The sequence below is a fragment of the Silurus aristotelis genome (genome assembly GCF_946808225.1).
Source record: "Silurus aristotelis genome assembly, chromosome: 11".
NCBI classification, from domain to species: Eukaryota; Metazoa; Chordata; class Actinopteri; order Siluriformes; family Siluridae; genus Silurus; species Silurus aristotelis.
Window position 1 is genome coordinate 9,283,225 of NC_139584.1, and position 13,362 is coordinate 9,296,586.

A 13,362-nucleotide genomic window follows, 5' to 3' on the forward strand; every position below is an offset into this window, starting at 1 on the left:
CCAATAGCAAACGTTTCCAAAAAGTTTGGATTGGGCATCAACTGTAATGCTGCACATGATTAGACCGATGGCAAGCATTAAAACCAGACATTTGGCATATATAATTATCTTATAACTAGCTTAGGATTTTTCTCTCACTTATTATTAATTTTATAATTAATTACTTATTTATACTTATTACTGCCTTCCTGTGGGCTCACCACCTGCAGGAGGGACCGTAAGGGACGGTGCTGTGAGGATTGGGCAGCAGTCGAAGGCGGGGGCCTGCTTAGACTGCTGCCCCCGCGACCCAAATTACGGATAAGCGGGAGAAAATTAATGAATGAATACTTATTACTAATATTCCCTCTGTACCCCAGGGCCATTGTATCATGGCTGACCCTGTGCTCTGACTTCCTAACGTCACATTTTTTTTCTAATAAAAGCATGGCAAAAAAAATATAACTCTCATGTCTGTCTTTCAGCCATTACCTTAAGCGTGTATTTTAAAACAGAATAACTTCCAGTTCTGTCTTTCAATCTTTACCCCGATGATTCATTTGTTGCTTACAGCCATGTGTGGCATTTGGTCTTTTATAGAGATTTGTGGGTGTCGCCACATGCAAATAAGCCGTGTCAGAAGGGCATACATATAGTCTACATGCACATACGAAAATTCAGAAATACATTTTTCAACACTGGCTAAATTCTGTGAACATTTTTTGTTCAGTTTGGTATATGCAAACCTTTAATACACATTTTAACTCACTGATAAAATTATGCAACCTACAGTCAGTGTTTATCAGTGTAGTTGTCATATAATTGTTGTGAACAAAGACATCAAACTAGCACAGGCATAATGCAGGTTTGCTTAATCAAAAATTATTTGTCTAGTTTAGATCTATTCAGCAATACTGTGCGCTCTTCTGAGCATTTAATTCGTGTCGTGTATAATATAGCCAAGTCTTAGTCAGACCTTCTCCAACGATTTGCAGTGGCAGGCATTCAATATAAAATTATAAATCACTCCCTCTGTGCAGCACACATTTTCATTAGTAGGCTTGTAATCTTATAAATACATTAGGCCAATATGTAGTTTATTTCTTTACTGCACACTTGGGCATTTTAATTCCTGTACTTTCCTCGTAGCAATTCAAACTAGTGTTGAAATGGATTTGCACAACAACAAACAATGAATGAATTACTTTTTCAGTTATAAAGCTTATGAAATTAACAGCTACCTAAGAAATATATTTACAGCCACCATGATTTATACTAAAGCTAACAGAAGAAGTAGTATTGTTCATAACATGTATTTTAAACAAATAAATCATATTGTCGATTCCACTTTCAAAGTCATGCTTTATATTTTACAAATAAAAAAAAACAACACAAATTTTGCCTTACACGATCTTCAGCAAACTAATAATGGGACAAATATTGTGGTCCACTTTGGTAAACATACGTTTATACTCCTGGAAACTATTTAGAAAGGGGAGGTCTCTAAACACTTTAGAAAAGACATGTTTAAGTTTCTTGGCAGAATTAACAGGTTTCTCTTTCAGAAAAGGCTCCAAATAGATTATCTTTAAAAGTCAGAACCATAAGCATCCAAACGCCCTGGGAACTGCAGGTTATTACATTCTCTTTTCAGAGAGACACATTTTAGTATATACACTGAACAAAATTCAGTGCAACACTGTTTTTGCCCTCATTTTTCTTGATGTACACTTTTTCGATGTACACAAAAGGCCCATTTCTTTCAAATATTGTTCACAAAACTGTCTAAAATCTGTGTCAGTGAGCACTTTTCCTTTGGCGAGAGAATCCATCCACCTCACAGGTGTGGCATATCAAGATGCTGATTAGACAGCATGATTATTGCACAGATGTGCCTTAGGCTGGCCACAATAAAGGGCCACTATAAAATGTACAGTTTTATCACACAGCACAATGCCACAGATATCGCAAGTTTTGAGGGAGCATGCAATTGGCCCACTGACTGCAGGAATGTCCACCAGAGCTGTTGCCCGTGAATCGAATGTTCAATTCTCTACCATAAGCCTTCTGCAAAGGCGTTTCAAAGAATTTGGCAGTACATCCAATTGGCCTCACAACCGCAGACCACGTGTAACCAGACCAGCCTCCACATCCAGCATCTTTACCTCCAAGATAGTCTGAGACCAGCCACCTAGACAGCTGCTGCAACAATCAATTTGCATAACCAAAGAATTTCTGCTCAAACTGTCAGAAACCGTCTTAGGGAAGCTCATCTGAATGTTCGTCGTCCTCATCGGCGTATACGACAGGGTGTTCCAGTTCCTGCCAATATCCAGCAACTTTGCACAGTCATTAAAGAGGAGTGGACCAACATTCCACAGGCCACAATCAACAACCTGATCAACTCTATGCGAAGATGTGTTGCACTGTGTGAGGCAAATGGTTTCCGGACCCCCAATACATAAAACTGCACATTTGAGTGGCTTTTTATTTTGGCCAGCGTAAGGCACACCTGTGCAATAATCATGCTGTTTAATCAGCATCTTGATATGCCACAATACAATACAAACAATATTTGAGAGAAATAGGCCTTTTGTGTACATAGAAAAAGTCTTAGAGCTTCAAATTCGGCTCATGAAAAATGGGGTAAAAACAGTGTTGTGTTTATAATTTTATTTAGTATAGTTCTGTAGATGTTGGTTCTTTGTTGTTATTAACCTTTACCATACTAGAGATAAATAAGTAAAGAAAGTATTAAGTTTAGAGGAGGATTTAAAGGAATGAAAAGTGATCAGAGAAATGTTCCAAACTGATCTTTTTTCACACACAGTAGTCTTCCCTGTCTGCAATCCATCTGAGCAGAAAATGGAACGACAAACAAAAAACCTTAGACATTGTTACTTTACTTTGATTTTTATTTACAATGACTCAAGATTTTGAGCTAGTTACCTTTTTTTCTGTGATATGGCTGTTTTTATCCTGGAGTCCATGACTAAAAAAAACAAACCTGTTCCAGACGCAGAGCAGCTTTAAGCCTCCAAGATGGACCATGCAGCCAGATGACTATAAAATCTGTTTCCTTGCTGAAATAAAATACATTTTAGGTTTATTTCAATCAAAGTGCTTTGTTTGTTTTATTTATTTATTTATTTATTTATTTTTTAAATCGTTGACTGGGAAGAGACTGATTCTCTTCTGTTTGAACACGTTAAAAGTGGATAATTATCCCTTACAGAGCTCGCTTCACTGGCTGCCTGGGGCAGGAAGGATCAAATTCGAAACCTTGTGTTTCTGGCATGAAAAGGCAAAAGCACCATATCAGCTCCAAACCTATAATAGAGATGACTGGATTGGCCAGCTGGACACACACTTGCATGCCAGCTAAGGTCTTTAACTTTAGGGCTGTTGGCATGACCGGTGCCCATGATCTCTGTGTTTCAGTGTCTAAACAACCATCATTGCGATCCTACTAGAAGGGTCACATAGATAGACAATATCTAGGGCAAAGTTTGTTTGTGAGTAGGACAGTGGTTGAGCAGGTTGTACTGCACAAATTAAAGAATGATATTATCAGTAGAATAAAGCCCCCACTTTTAGAAACATGGTTTTATACAATGAAATAAATATTCCTCCAAAAAAAGTTGCTACCCTAATAGATTCACTTGTTTGTCCCACATTAAAGGGTCTCCAAAGAATTTTTCTAATTACTTAAATGTTTGTTAAAGCTTTATAATAGGGAGATGTGAGGGATCCTGTCTCGATCCTGGAACACTAGGCGTGAGGTGGGAGCACACAATGGATGGAAAATAATTTCATTGTAAGAAATTATTTAGTATATAAGGGGAAACCAGTGAACCTAAAAGGAAACCAATGTAGACAATGTAAGAATACGTGAACTTTAACGGCAAACCTAGAGCTTTAAGTTAGAAACAACAACACTGTTTTTCATTTAAACGTCTAAAACATTGGTCCTATAATGTACTTAACAATATAGCCATGTTCAAAATCGAGTTATGCAAAGTTTTGTATTGGAATTGTAATTAACAGTGCGTTTTATTTTTAAATTGTCCTGTTTTGACGAGTCTTGCACTTTCTCTTTGTAGGACATTAGTTTCTAGCTTTGCAAATTATGAATGCTTACTGTGCTTTTCATGGCTGCACCTTCAGCTGTTTGCCTCTTTACTCTGGATACAAGTGGCTGCCAAATAAGTAAATGTAAATAACTGAAACTATTCCTCTTTCTTCTGTTGCTTTCGGTTTGCTGAAGACTCGGCTAAACAGATGGTATTGGAAAACAACCACTTACATACTAAAGACATGCAAAATTGCACTACATATCTGATTAGTTTATAATGCTAAAAATAGATATAGGTTTTACGTTTATTTCCGGGGATACTGTGTTTTTAAATCAATTACAGGAACAAGAAACAACAAACAGTACTTTCCCCCTCAGCTTGTTTGCTTTACATCATAAGCTTGAACTAGTGTGTCTTAGCACATTCAGCAGTCAATAAACCACGGAAGCCTAATTTATTTGGGCTTTTTTATGTATTTTCTTTTTTTTAACCAGTATATATACCAGTACAGTATTTTAAGTGTTTTTGAAACTTGAACTATGCAAGTACTGAAAATAATGTTTCCTTTTAAAAGTGTATCTTGTGCATAGCTCATAACTGTTTAGAAGGATTAGCTAGCTTTGTTGGTATATGACTAGCATGATAAACTATCATAGCATAGCATAGCATATTTTTTTTTTTACATGGAAAGCATGACTTCCCCTACAAGTTCATTAACATATGCAATATAATGTTTCTCTCTTAAATGTAGAAATGTATCTATATTATTAATCTGGGCGTAATTCTATATTCAAGAACAGAAATCTCTCAACTGGTAATTAGCATAGATAAAGTGCTCAGAGGTGCAGCAGTAGTCAGGAGCTGAAACAACAAAATAATAGACATGAATAGCAGACTTTTCTAGAACTGTTTTTATTTATTAGGAGACATTGACAAGAGACTGAGAATTAAACAGAATACCCAACTAACAGATGTAACACAACATACAGATATATTGCTATTATATTTCAGTGGCAGTCGCTTGTGCTTCCCCTATATTAAAAACCACCAACCAAACTCTTGCTATTCCTGCTAGTCAGACATAAACGAATAAATACTTGTCACTTGGCTACATCACTTGTGTGACTGGAAGGTCGAAGCAATAATATAAGATTCTTTAACAAATATTAGGCAGTTAGGAGATCTTAACTATTCTAACCCAATAATCTTGAAATAAAATAACTAGAAATTATGTAAAAGCTTTAGATTATATTTGATCATATTTACATTGTATTCAATATACAGTAAATACTTTATTGTCAGCAGAGTACAAAGCCAATTACTTATTTGGAGAATATGCCCAAATTGTGTAATAATAAGGCAATATTTTAAATCTTGATTTTAACTTTTAGTTGGTTTTTTTTTTTAGATCTTGAAAAATAAGATAGAATAAAAACATTTAATTATAGGCATTAGATTAAATGATACATATATATTATTTTTTAAATAAAGCCAAATACATGCATTAGATTAGTTGTTATTTTTTTTAATAATATCAATCGGTCAAAACGTTTCTTAACAATTACACATTTACAAATACAATATATTAAATGTTTTCCGCCACGTGACCGGAAGTACCACATCTGTTAAGATGGCGACTCCCTATGTAACAGATGAGTCTGGTGAGCTTTATGATTTTGTTGTCGTTATTAAACCCAGTATAGTCACCAAGTTTAAGAGTTTATTCGACATTTTTACAGTGAACACGTCTGAGCAGTGGATCTGATCAGTTTCCGCTGGGAAATGATGAATCCAGGCACAATGTCGGTTAGCGGTGTAGCACGCGCGCGCTTAGCCAGCTGTCAGTCCAGCAGTTTGAATGAACCTCCTGGCTTCTGTCCTGAAATAGCGGCCGGTCACATCGTTCACTTATATAACGCTTTATCTTCAATTCCCACACTTGTATTTAACATGCATTAGTTATTTTAATCAAACCACGAGCCGTGTGTTTCTTTCTTCCTTAGGCTAAGCTAATAAGCTACTCTCTTTGAACACAACGCATCGGTCGTTACTGGCGGTGCAGTGAAGTGCAAAGCTTGAATAACTCACCAGAAAGCACATTGCAGTACATTTTATTTAGTTATATTACACATAAATAGAAACTTAATTCAAGTTCCATTGATTTTTAAGAAGATATACATTTTTATAAAAGCCCTGATTTAATTCCCCTTATTAATTCATTCAGAATTAACATTTGTCCACCCCTGGGATTGTTACAGTACAAGACAAACTGATGAATATTTGCATTGTGAGCACCATAAAATCAAACTCGATGTGCAAAAGATTCTTCTTGTTCTGTATTTCTTAACAAAAGTCACATCTATCTGGAAAAAAAAAATACAACCCATAACGGAAAACATGAATTTCATCTAGATGATAAATCTGATAAATCTTTTTATTGAAATTGGGCTCTTGCATGTTTTTACAGGAAAGTATATTGCAGCCACGCAGCGTCCAGATGGGACATGGAGGAAACCTCGGCGAGTGAAGGACGGATATGTGCCCCAGGAGGAGGTGCCTGTGTAAGTGGCATACATTTCTAAACACACAGCTAGTTGCATGCGGAACCCTGCTTATTATGAAACAAAGAAAAAGAAAGAGACTTTTAATTGTCTCACATACATTACAGCATAGTGAAATTCTTTCATTTATTTAGTGCCCTACGGTTGAATCCTTAAACTTCCGATCGGTAACCCAGAGCCTTGAACATTAAGCTACCACTTCCATTTCACAAATCCCAGCTTGTCAGAAAGCTGGGGTCAGACCACACAGGGTCAGCCATGGTATGGCATCCCTGGACTAGATAAGGATAAGTTCCTTGCTCAAGAACCCAACAGAGGCAGCTTGTCAGGGCTGGGTCTTAACCCCCTGACCTTATGATCAGTATCTCAGAGGGCTGAACCTCCGCTGCAATCATGACATCTTGTAAGTCAGTAATTAAAGTGAAATCTGTCGAGTTCTCAAATCTGATTGTTCAGCAGGTAGTGATTAGTTCCCTCTAACAGCAACTCTTACTTTAGTGCTGGCTGCAATTCACAGATTTATGTGAATGCACCTGGACAAACATCACTAGCTAATTTGCTGTTAAGCATAATTTACTGGACTGGACATTTATACTGAATATGAAATAGATTTTGAAAAGATTTTTGTTGTCGTTGATAGAATGCAATATTTTATGATTTTATTAAATATACTGTTTGACTTGCTTTGATATTGCCATGAAAAATGCCACTGATGCTGGCATGGCATCAAAAGAGCATTAAATATCAATGTGCTTGTTCTAATATGTTACAATTTCCACATTAACAGCTAAATTATGTTAACGAGTTTGATTTCATAATCTAAGTGTCATTTAGCAAGGGAGGAATCTTTGGTCAATGGAGGAGATGTTAAAGATTAATGGACAAAATTGACACTGTTTTGTAACAGTCAGTAGGTTTAGCACCAATGAAGGGTCTTAGAGTTTCTCTGTAAAAGTTGTGACAGTGACCATTTTTAAAATTTTTGCTTCATGAACTTCAATGTGTCTGATGTTCTATGATTTAAACATAAAACATAATTATAAACTCATAAAAAAAACATGGCTTCTAGATTATTGCTATGTAAAAAATAAAAAGTTGACAAATTGCTGCCATATTACAAATATGTATTTATTTGTATTTTTTTACTACTATATAAGGCTGTGGCTATTAGGTAAATGATTATTTCTTTTTTTTTTTTTTTCCCTTCTATGACCAGATATGAGAATAAATATGTGAAGTTTTTTAAGAGCAAACCAGATCTCCCCCCTGGAATGAATCCAGATGATGCAGCTGCAGCTGCAGCCAGGCAGCAGCAGCCAGCAGCAGTGAAAACAGAAAAGGAGAACGAGACGTCCAGCCTGTCTAAAACGGCCAAGCGCAACATGAAACGCAAAGAGAAACGTAAGCAGCAGCAGACCCACGGTCAGCATGAAGCCAGCAAGGAGGTGGAGGCAGTTACAAGTGAGTTGGAGAAGGTTTCGTTTGCAGCTGAAGAGCAGAACAGCCCGGCCGCCTCTGCAGACCGGTCCGCCTCTGCCACAGACAAAGCCAAGAAGATAAAGAACCTGAGGAAAAAGCTGCGCCAAGTGGAGGACCTGCAGCAGAAAGTGGACTCAGGAGAGCTGCAGAACCCTTCCAAGGATCAGTTGGAAAAATTGGGACGAGCTCAAGCCTTACGGGAGGAGCTGAGGCAGCTGGAGGAAGATTTGTAAAGCAAGATGGTGTGTTACGAGCGGAGGGGGCCACGGTGTAGTGTTTTCTTTCTGTATATACATATTTTTTTTTAGAAAATAGGATAGATCTTCATTTATTCCTATTGGTGAAATTCCAGTTTTGTGAATCCCCATCCCACAGGCTTGTTTCATTCTCTTCTGCCAATCTGTGATACAGGGATATTTAATACAAGCTTATTTCTAAACGTAATAGTGCAGATAGTGCTCTTCAGCCTCACCCATATAAACAGTACAATTCTTTTTTTTGTGTGTGTGTATGAAGTTTAGTCATGACAGTTCTGCACTCCTGCTGGGTGGACTTTGCCAAAAGTGGACTTGGGAATAGCTTAGAGGAGTGAGAAAGCCTTCAGTATTTCTCTTTGAAAATCTCACTGAGGCCTCTGTTTCCTCATGATAGACATATCATGGTGGGATTCCTCCATGATGGTGTGCATTGTTGACACTACTTTTTTTTTATTTTTTAGACAGAATGAAAGAACAGACTGAACACCGAGCCACTCTGAGGACACAGTAAATAGATGCATTTTCCTTTTTCTTGTTTTAACATTTGTGACTGCAGTACCAAACTTAACAATGTAAAGCATGTTGTACCTCTATGGGTTACTTCTAAAACTCATCTAAATTGGCCATCTATGGACTGAATAAGAAAAGACAGTATTTAAGTTGTCAGCCATGTCATTTCTTTCTTTCAGAAATACTTTTTACTATGTGTTGTTTTTTTATCGTAGTAGCTGTTCAATATTAAGAAGTGTTGTATTACATTAAAGTATAAAAGACATCTAGCTTGTTTTAGATGAAAGTGTTCGGATGAAACCTCTACTACACAATACTTTTCTGAACATATAAAAAAATGTATCAGGTGTTTGAAATGAATGACAAAGGGTAGGGTGTGCCAGGCCATTGCAAGGCACCAATTATACATATAATTCATACCTAAAGAGAATGTTGAGTCACCAATTCATGTACTGGCAGGATTTTAGGAGATGGGTAGGAAACCAATATGTAACTGGAAGAACAAGTGAAAATACAGCCAGACCGCAACCTGAAATGGGGTAAGTATTAATTCTGGAGCTGTGAGTTATAAATACTGCCAACTGTACCACCCTGCTGCCTGAGGATTTATTCACCTTCAGTAATTGCTTTGTAAGGATTGTGAGCCTTGTGTGCCCACATTAGGGCAACTTAATTTAGCCAATCAACCAACTGACATGTTTTCTCTGGTAACTCTAACTCTTGGGTTTGACATTAGCTGCAAAGCAAACTTCAATGAGTCATTCCTTTGGAAACATTGACACTTAATTATTACTTCAAGGTACAGTACCAGAAAAACATGATACTAAGGTCTTGAATACTGCAAAAGTGCCATTTAGTCCTTTCCGGTTAATAGAAACTTTTTAAACTTCTTAAATTTTTAAAATATATATAATATTGTATAATATATAATTGGATTTTAGTTTTCTAAGAAATCTTCAAGTTCTTCTACCTAAATCTGTCACCCATCCAAAGAACTCTCGAGGAACCTTTATAAAGAAGACTTAAGAGCACACTGCTCACACTGGAAAAGACTGGTGAACTTACACCTGAACATTACAGTTTTTCTTAGTTGCTTTGGAGCATTTCATAAATCTTCCTTAATGTTTGCAATCCAGTCAGTGCATTCCCAAAACAACTTGTACAAGCAGCACTATACATTGGATTGCTTGAAAAAGCCTGTACTTTTTTATGTCAATGAACATCTCATTGCCATCAGAATGAAAAGTCCTTTTGTCATTGTTCACAAACAAGATCGTCAAAATGTTTAGTCGAGTTGTTAGAAGCTGAATGACATGTCAATTTCAGCAGCACAAATGTATTTATTTGGTTGCATATTTGATTTATATTGATTGCATGAGACTGGACAGGATTCACACCTTTACTGTACTAGTGTTCGTTCGTTTCTTGGTCGTTCATACATGTTCAGAAACTGTAATTCTGTATTTTGCTCTGTCGCAAGATTCACCTTTGACCTGTTTTAGAGAACTAGTTGATTATTGGTTGGCCGTACACTCTCCTTCATAAGTGACATTCAATATTCATCTGTACAATTCATCAATTCAAGACACATTTACCAAAAAAAAGAATAGAATTTTAAGGTTGACAGATACTGACAACTGGTTTAACCATTTTGCATTTAGTGACTTATGCCATGAACTGATGCCTAAATGTTTTGGGGGTTAAGACAATTTAGGTGAAACCAGTATAATATATTTTGATCAACATGACATCATAATGTAGGAAACAGCAGACAATTGTACACAATCAATTAAATGAATGTAACAAAGCATTCGCAATTTATTCAAAGCAACAAGAAATGTTTTTATGATGAGCACAAGTGACTACATGATGTGGAGTTTAAACAAGTAGTTTTGAGAATTTCATTTCTGATCTGAGAAATGCTCCAAAGCACCTGAGAAGAACTGTAATTTAAATTATCGATAATATATGGTTTCTTATTCTGTGAATGTTTCTTCGGCTCTGGGAAACTCATCTGGACAAAATCTTAAAAGCAGAAACAGGCGAGAAGATGCTGTAAATATTCAGTTGTCATGGCCCTGGCATTGCCTACGCATCTGCTTTGAAATGATCCGAAGTTTTTAATAGGAAACATACTGGAAAAAATTAGACAATGTTTTCAGGGGGAATTTACTGCACATTTTAATCACTTCAAAACGTAGATGTTTCCCTTTCGATCACAGAATAAAGGGTTCAGAAATGGGTTATCCTGTAAATCTACAACAATCAATAAATGGTGAGTTAGAGTTACAGAAACAGAACATCCATTCTGAAGCCATTGTGACTTTATTGTTTCCTGTAGTGAAGCTGTTGAATGCATGATGTAATCATCCGACCATTTGAGGATTTTCACTGATGGTGTCAGTTTTATACAACAGCTGCACTTATTTAGACTCATAGACTAGTCATTATCATAAAAGCAGCTGTTTGAACTTCATCTTCAAGTCTTCAGTCCTTTCTTTAGCTATTTTTACAGTGGAAGGGCACATTATCCTGTATGGAGGACATTGCAATTAGGGAAAACTGTTGCCTTGATAGTATGCAACAACCTAGGTAGGTGGTACATGACAATGTAACCTCGATTGCCATTTTTCATTGGACCACAAAAAAACAGAACATACCTGAACACACCACAATACCTGCTGGTTTGAAGATGCTAGAGACCCAGTCATTTGGCATTGGTGCTTGGTGAATGAGAGGCCCGTAGATACACGAACACTAAGTCGTAAAAATTGCATACAGTACATTACACCGAACTCTCTTAATACTCTTCATTACACCGAAAGTTGCTTAGATCTTTATGCTTTCTTATTTTTTTCTGCTTTCAACAAATCAGCTTCATGAACTGAATGTTTACCTTGTGCCTAATATTTTCCAACACCCTGACCGGTCCTACTGGAACAAGAAAATCACCCCTCAGTCATTTTAATGTTATGGTTCATTAGTGTACATTTTCTGTTTTTCTTTTTTTCGGCTAACATTCAATTGTATTGATAGTGGTGTATTTATTTTTATGGCTTTTTCTATGACTTATGTCTATCTATGTTAATTGTTACAACATTTATGTATTTACCATGGCATATTACAAAATCTGTCTGTGGGAGGATGAGGTTTTTATTATTTTTTAGTCATTTAAAACTATTCTAGTGGCCTGCCTGAAACAGGACAATAAATAAGAACAAAAGGCTAGACACTACATTAGCGGAAGAAATAAAGAAGTGCGGATTAGAACAGATGGATGTCTGTAAAAAATTACAGAGTGTCTTCAATTAAACTTGCTTTTTATAATAAAAGCATTTATATAGAAACAAGAAAGTAAACAATGATAGAACCAACAATGGAATCTATTGCTCGCTGCATAAAAAATGTCCACTTGTCAAAGTTATCAATTCATTCCGTGTTTTTATTTTTTAATTGTGTAAGCTGTGTGGGAACTTATGAAACTATTCTCCATCTGTCACCAAACTAAACCACAAGGGATGGGCCATTAAAACTGTGACAGATTCTGCAGTCATCAGAACAGAATGTTTCATTGCCTCAGTAAAAATAATGATTAAAGAATGAAATGTGTATCTAAGACTTTTTCGATGTACACAAAAGGCCTATTTCTCTTAAATATTGTTCACAAATCTGTCTAAATCTGTTATTGAGCACTTGCCGAGAGAATCCATCCACCTTACAGATGTGGCATATCAAGATGCTAATTAGACAGCATGATTATTGCACAGGTGTGCCTTACGCTGGCCACAATAAGAAACCATTTTAAAATGTACAGTTTTATCACACAGCACAATGCCACAGATGTCGCAAGTTTTGAGGGAGCATGCAATTGACCCGCTGACTGCAGGAATGTCCACCAGAGCTGTTGCCCATGAATTTAATGTTCATTTCTCTATCATAAGCCGTCTCCAAAGGCGTTTCTTGAAAATTTAGCAGTACATCCAACCGGCCTCACAACCACATACCACGTGTAACCACACCAGCCCAGGACCTCCACATCCAGCATCTTCACCTCCAAGATAGTCTGAGACCAGCAACCCAGACAGCTGCTGCAACAATTGGTTTGCATAACCAAAAAATTTCTGCACAAACTGTCAGAAACCGTCTCAGGGAAGCTCATCTGAATGCTCGTCGTCCTTTTCGGCATATACGACAGCGTGTTCCAGTTCCTGCCAATATCCAGCAACTTTGCACAGTCATTAAAGAGGAGTGGACCAACATTCCACAGGCCACAATCAACAACCTGATCAACTTTATGCGAAGGAGGTGTGTTGCACTGTGTGAGGCAAATGGTGGTCACACCAGATACTGACTGGTTTTCAGACCCCCCTGGCCCCTTAAATACAGTAAAACTGCATATTTTAGAGTGGCTTCTTATTGTGGCCAGCACAACGCACACCTGTGCAATAATCATGCTGTCTAATCAGCATCTTGATATGCCAGACCTGATATATATATATA

General features: G+C 36.9%; 1 protein-coding gene across 1 annotated transcript; it reads left to right on the forward strand.

Moving 5' to 3' along the window:
• Positions 1-5,625: 5,625 nt before the first annotated feature.
• Positions 5,626-9,127, forward strand: pym1 (PYM homolog 1, exon junction complex associated factor). Its single transcript, XM_083553390.1, has 3 exons — positions 5,626-5,716; positions 6,523-6,616; positions 7,833-9,127. The coding sequence occupies exons 1-3, from the start codon at positions 5,686-5,688 to the stop codon at positions 8,326-8,328; spliced, it is 621 nt and encodes a 206-aa protein (XP_083409516.1). The 5' UTR covers positions 5,626-5,685; the 3' UTR covers positions 8,329-9,127.
• Positions 9,128-13,362: the final 4,235 nt, after the last annotated feature.

Excerpts from the sequence above, each read along its gene's own strand:
- pym1 (XM_083553390.1), top strand. The coding sequence starts at position 5,686 with ATGGCGACTCCCTATGTAACAGATGAGTCTG. Across the intron at positions 5,717-6,522 it reads CTATGTAACAGATGAGTCTG|GAAAGTATATTGCAGCCACG; the intron begins GTGAGCTTTATG and ends ATGTTTTTACAG. Across the intron at positions 6,617-7,832 it reads CCCCAGGAGGAGGTGCCTGT|ATATGAGAATAAATATGTGA; the intron begins GTAAGTGGCATA and ends TTCTATGACCAG.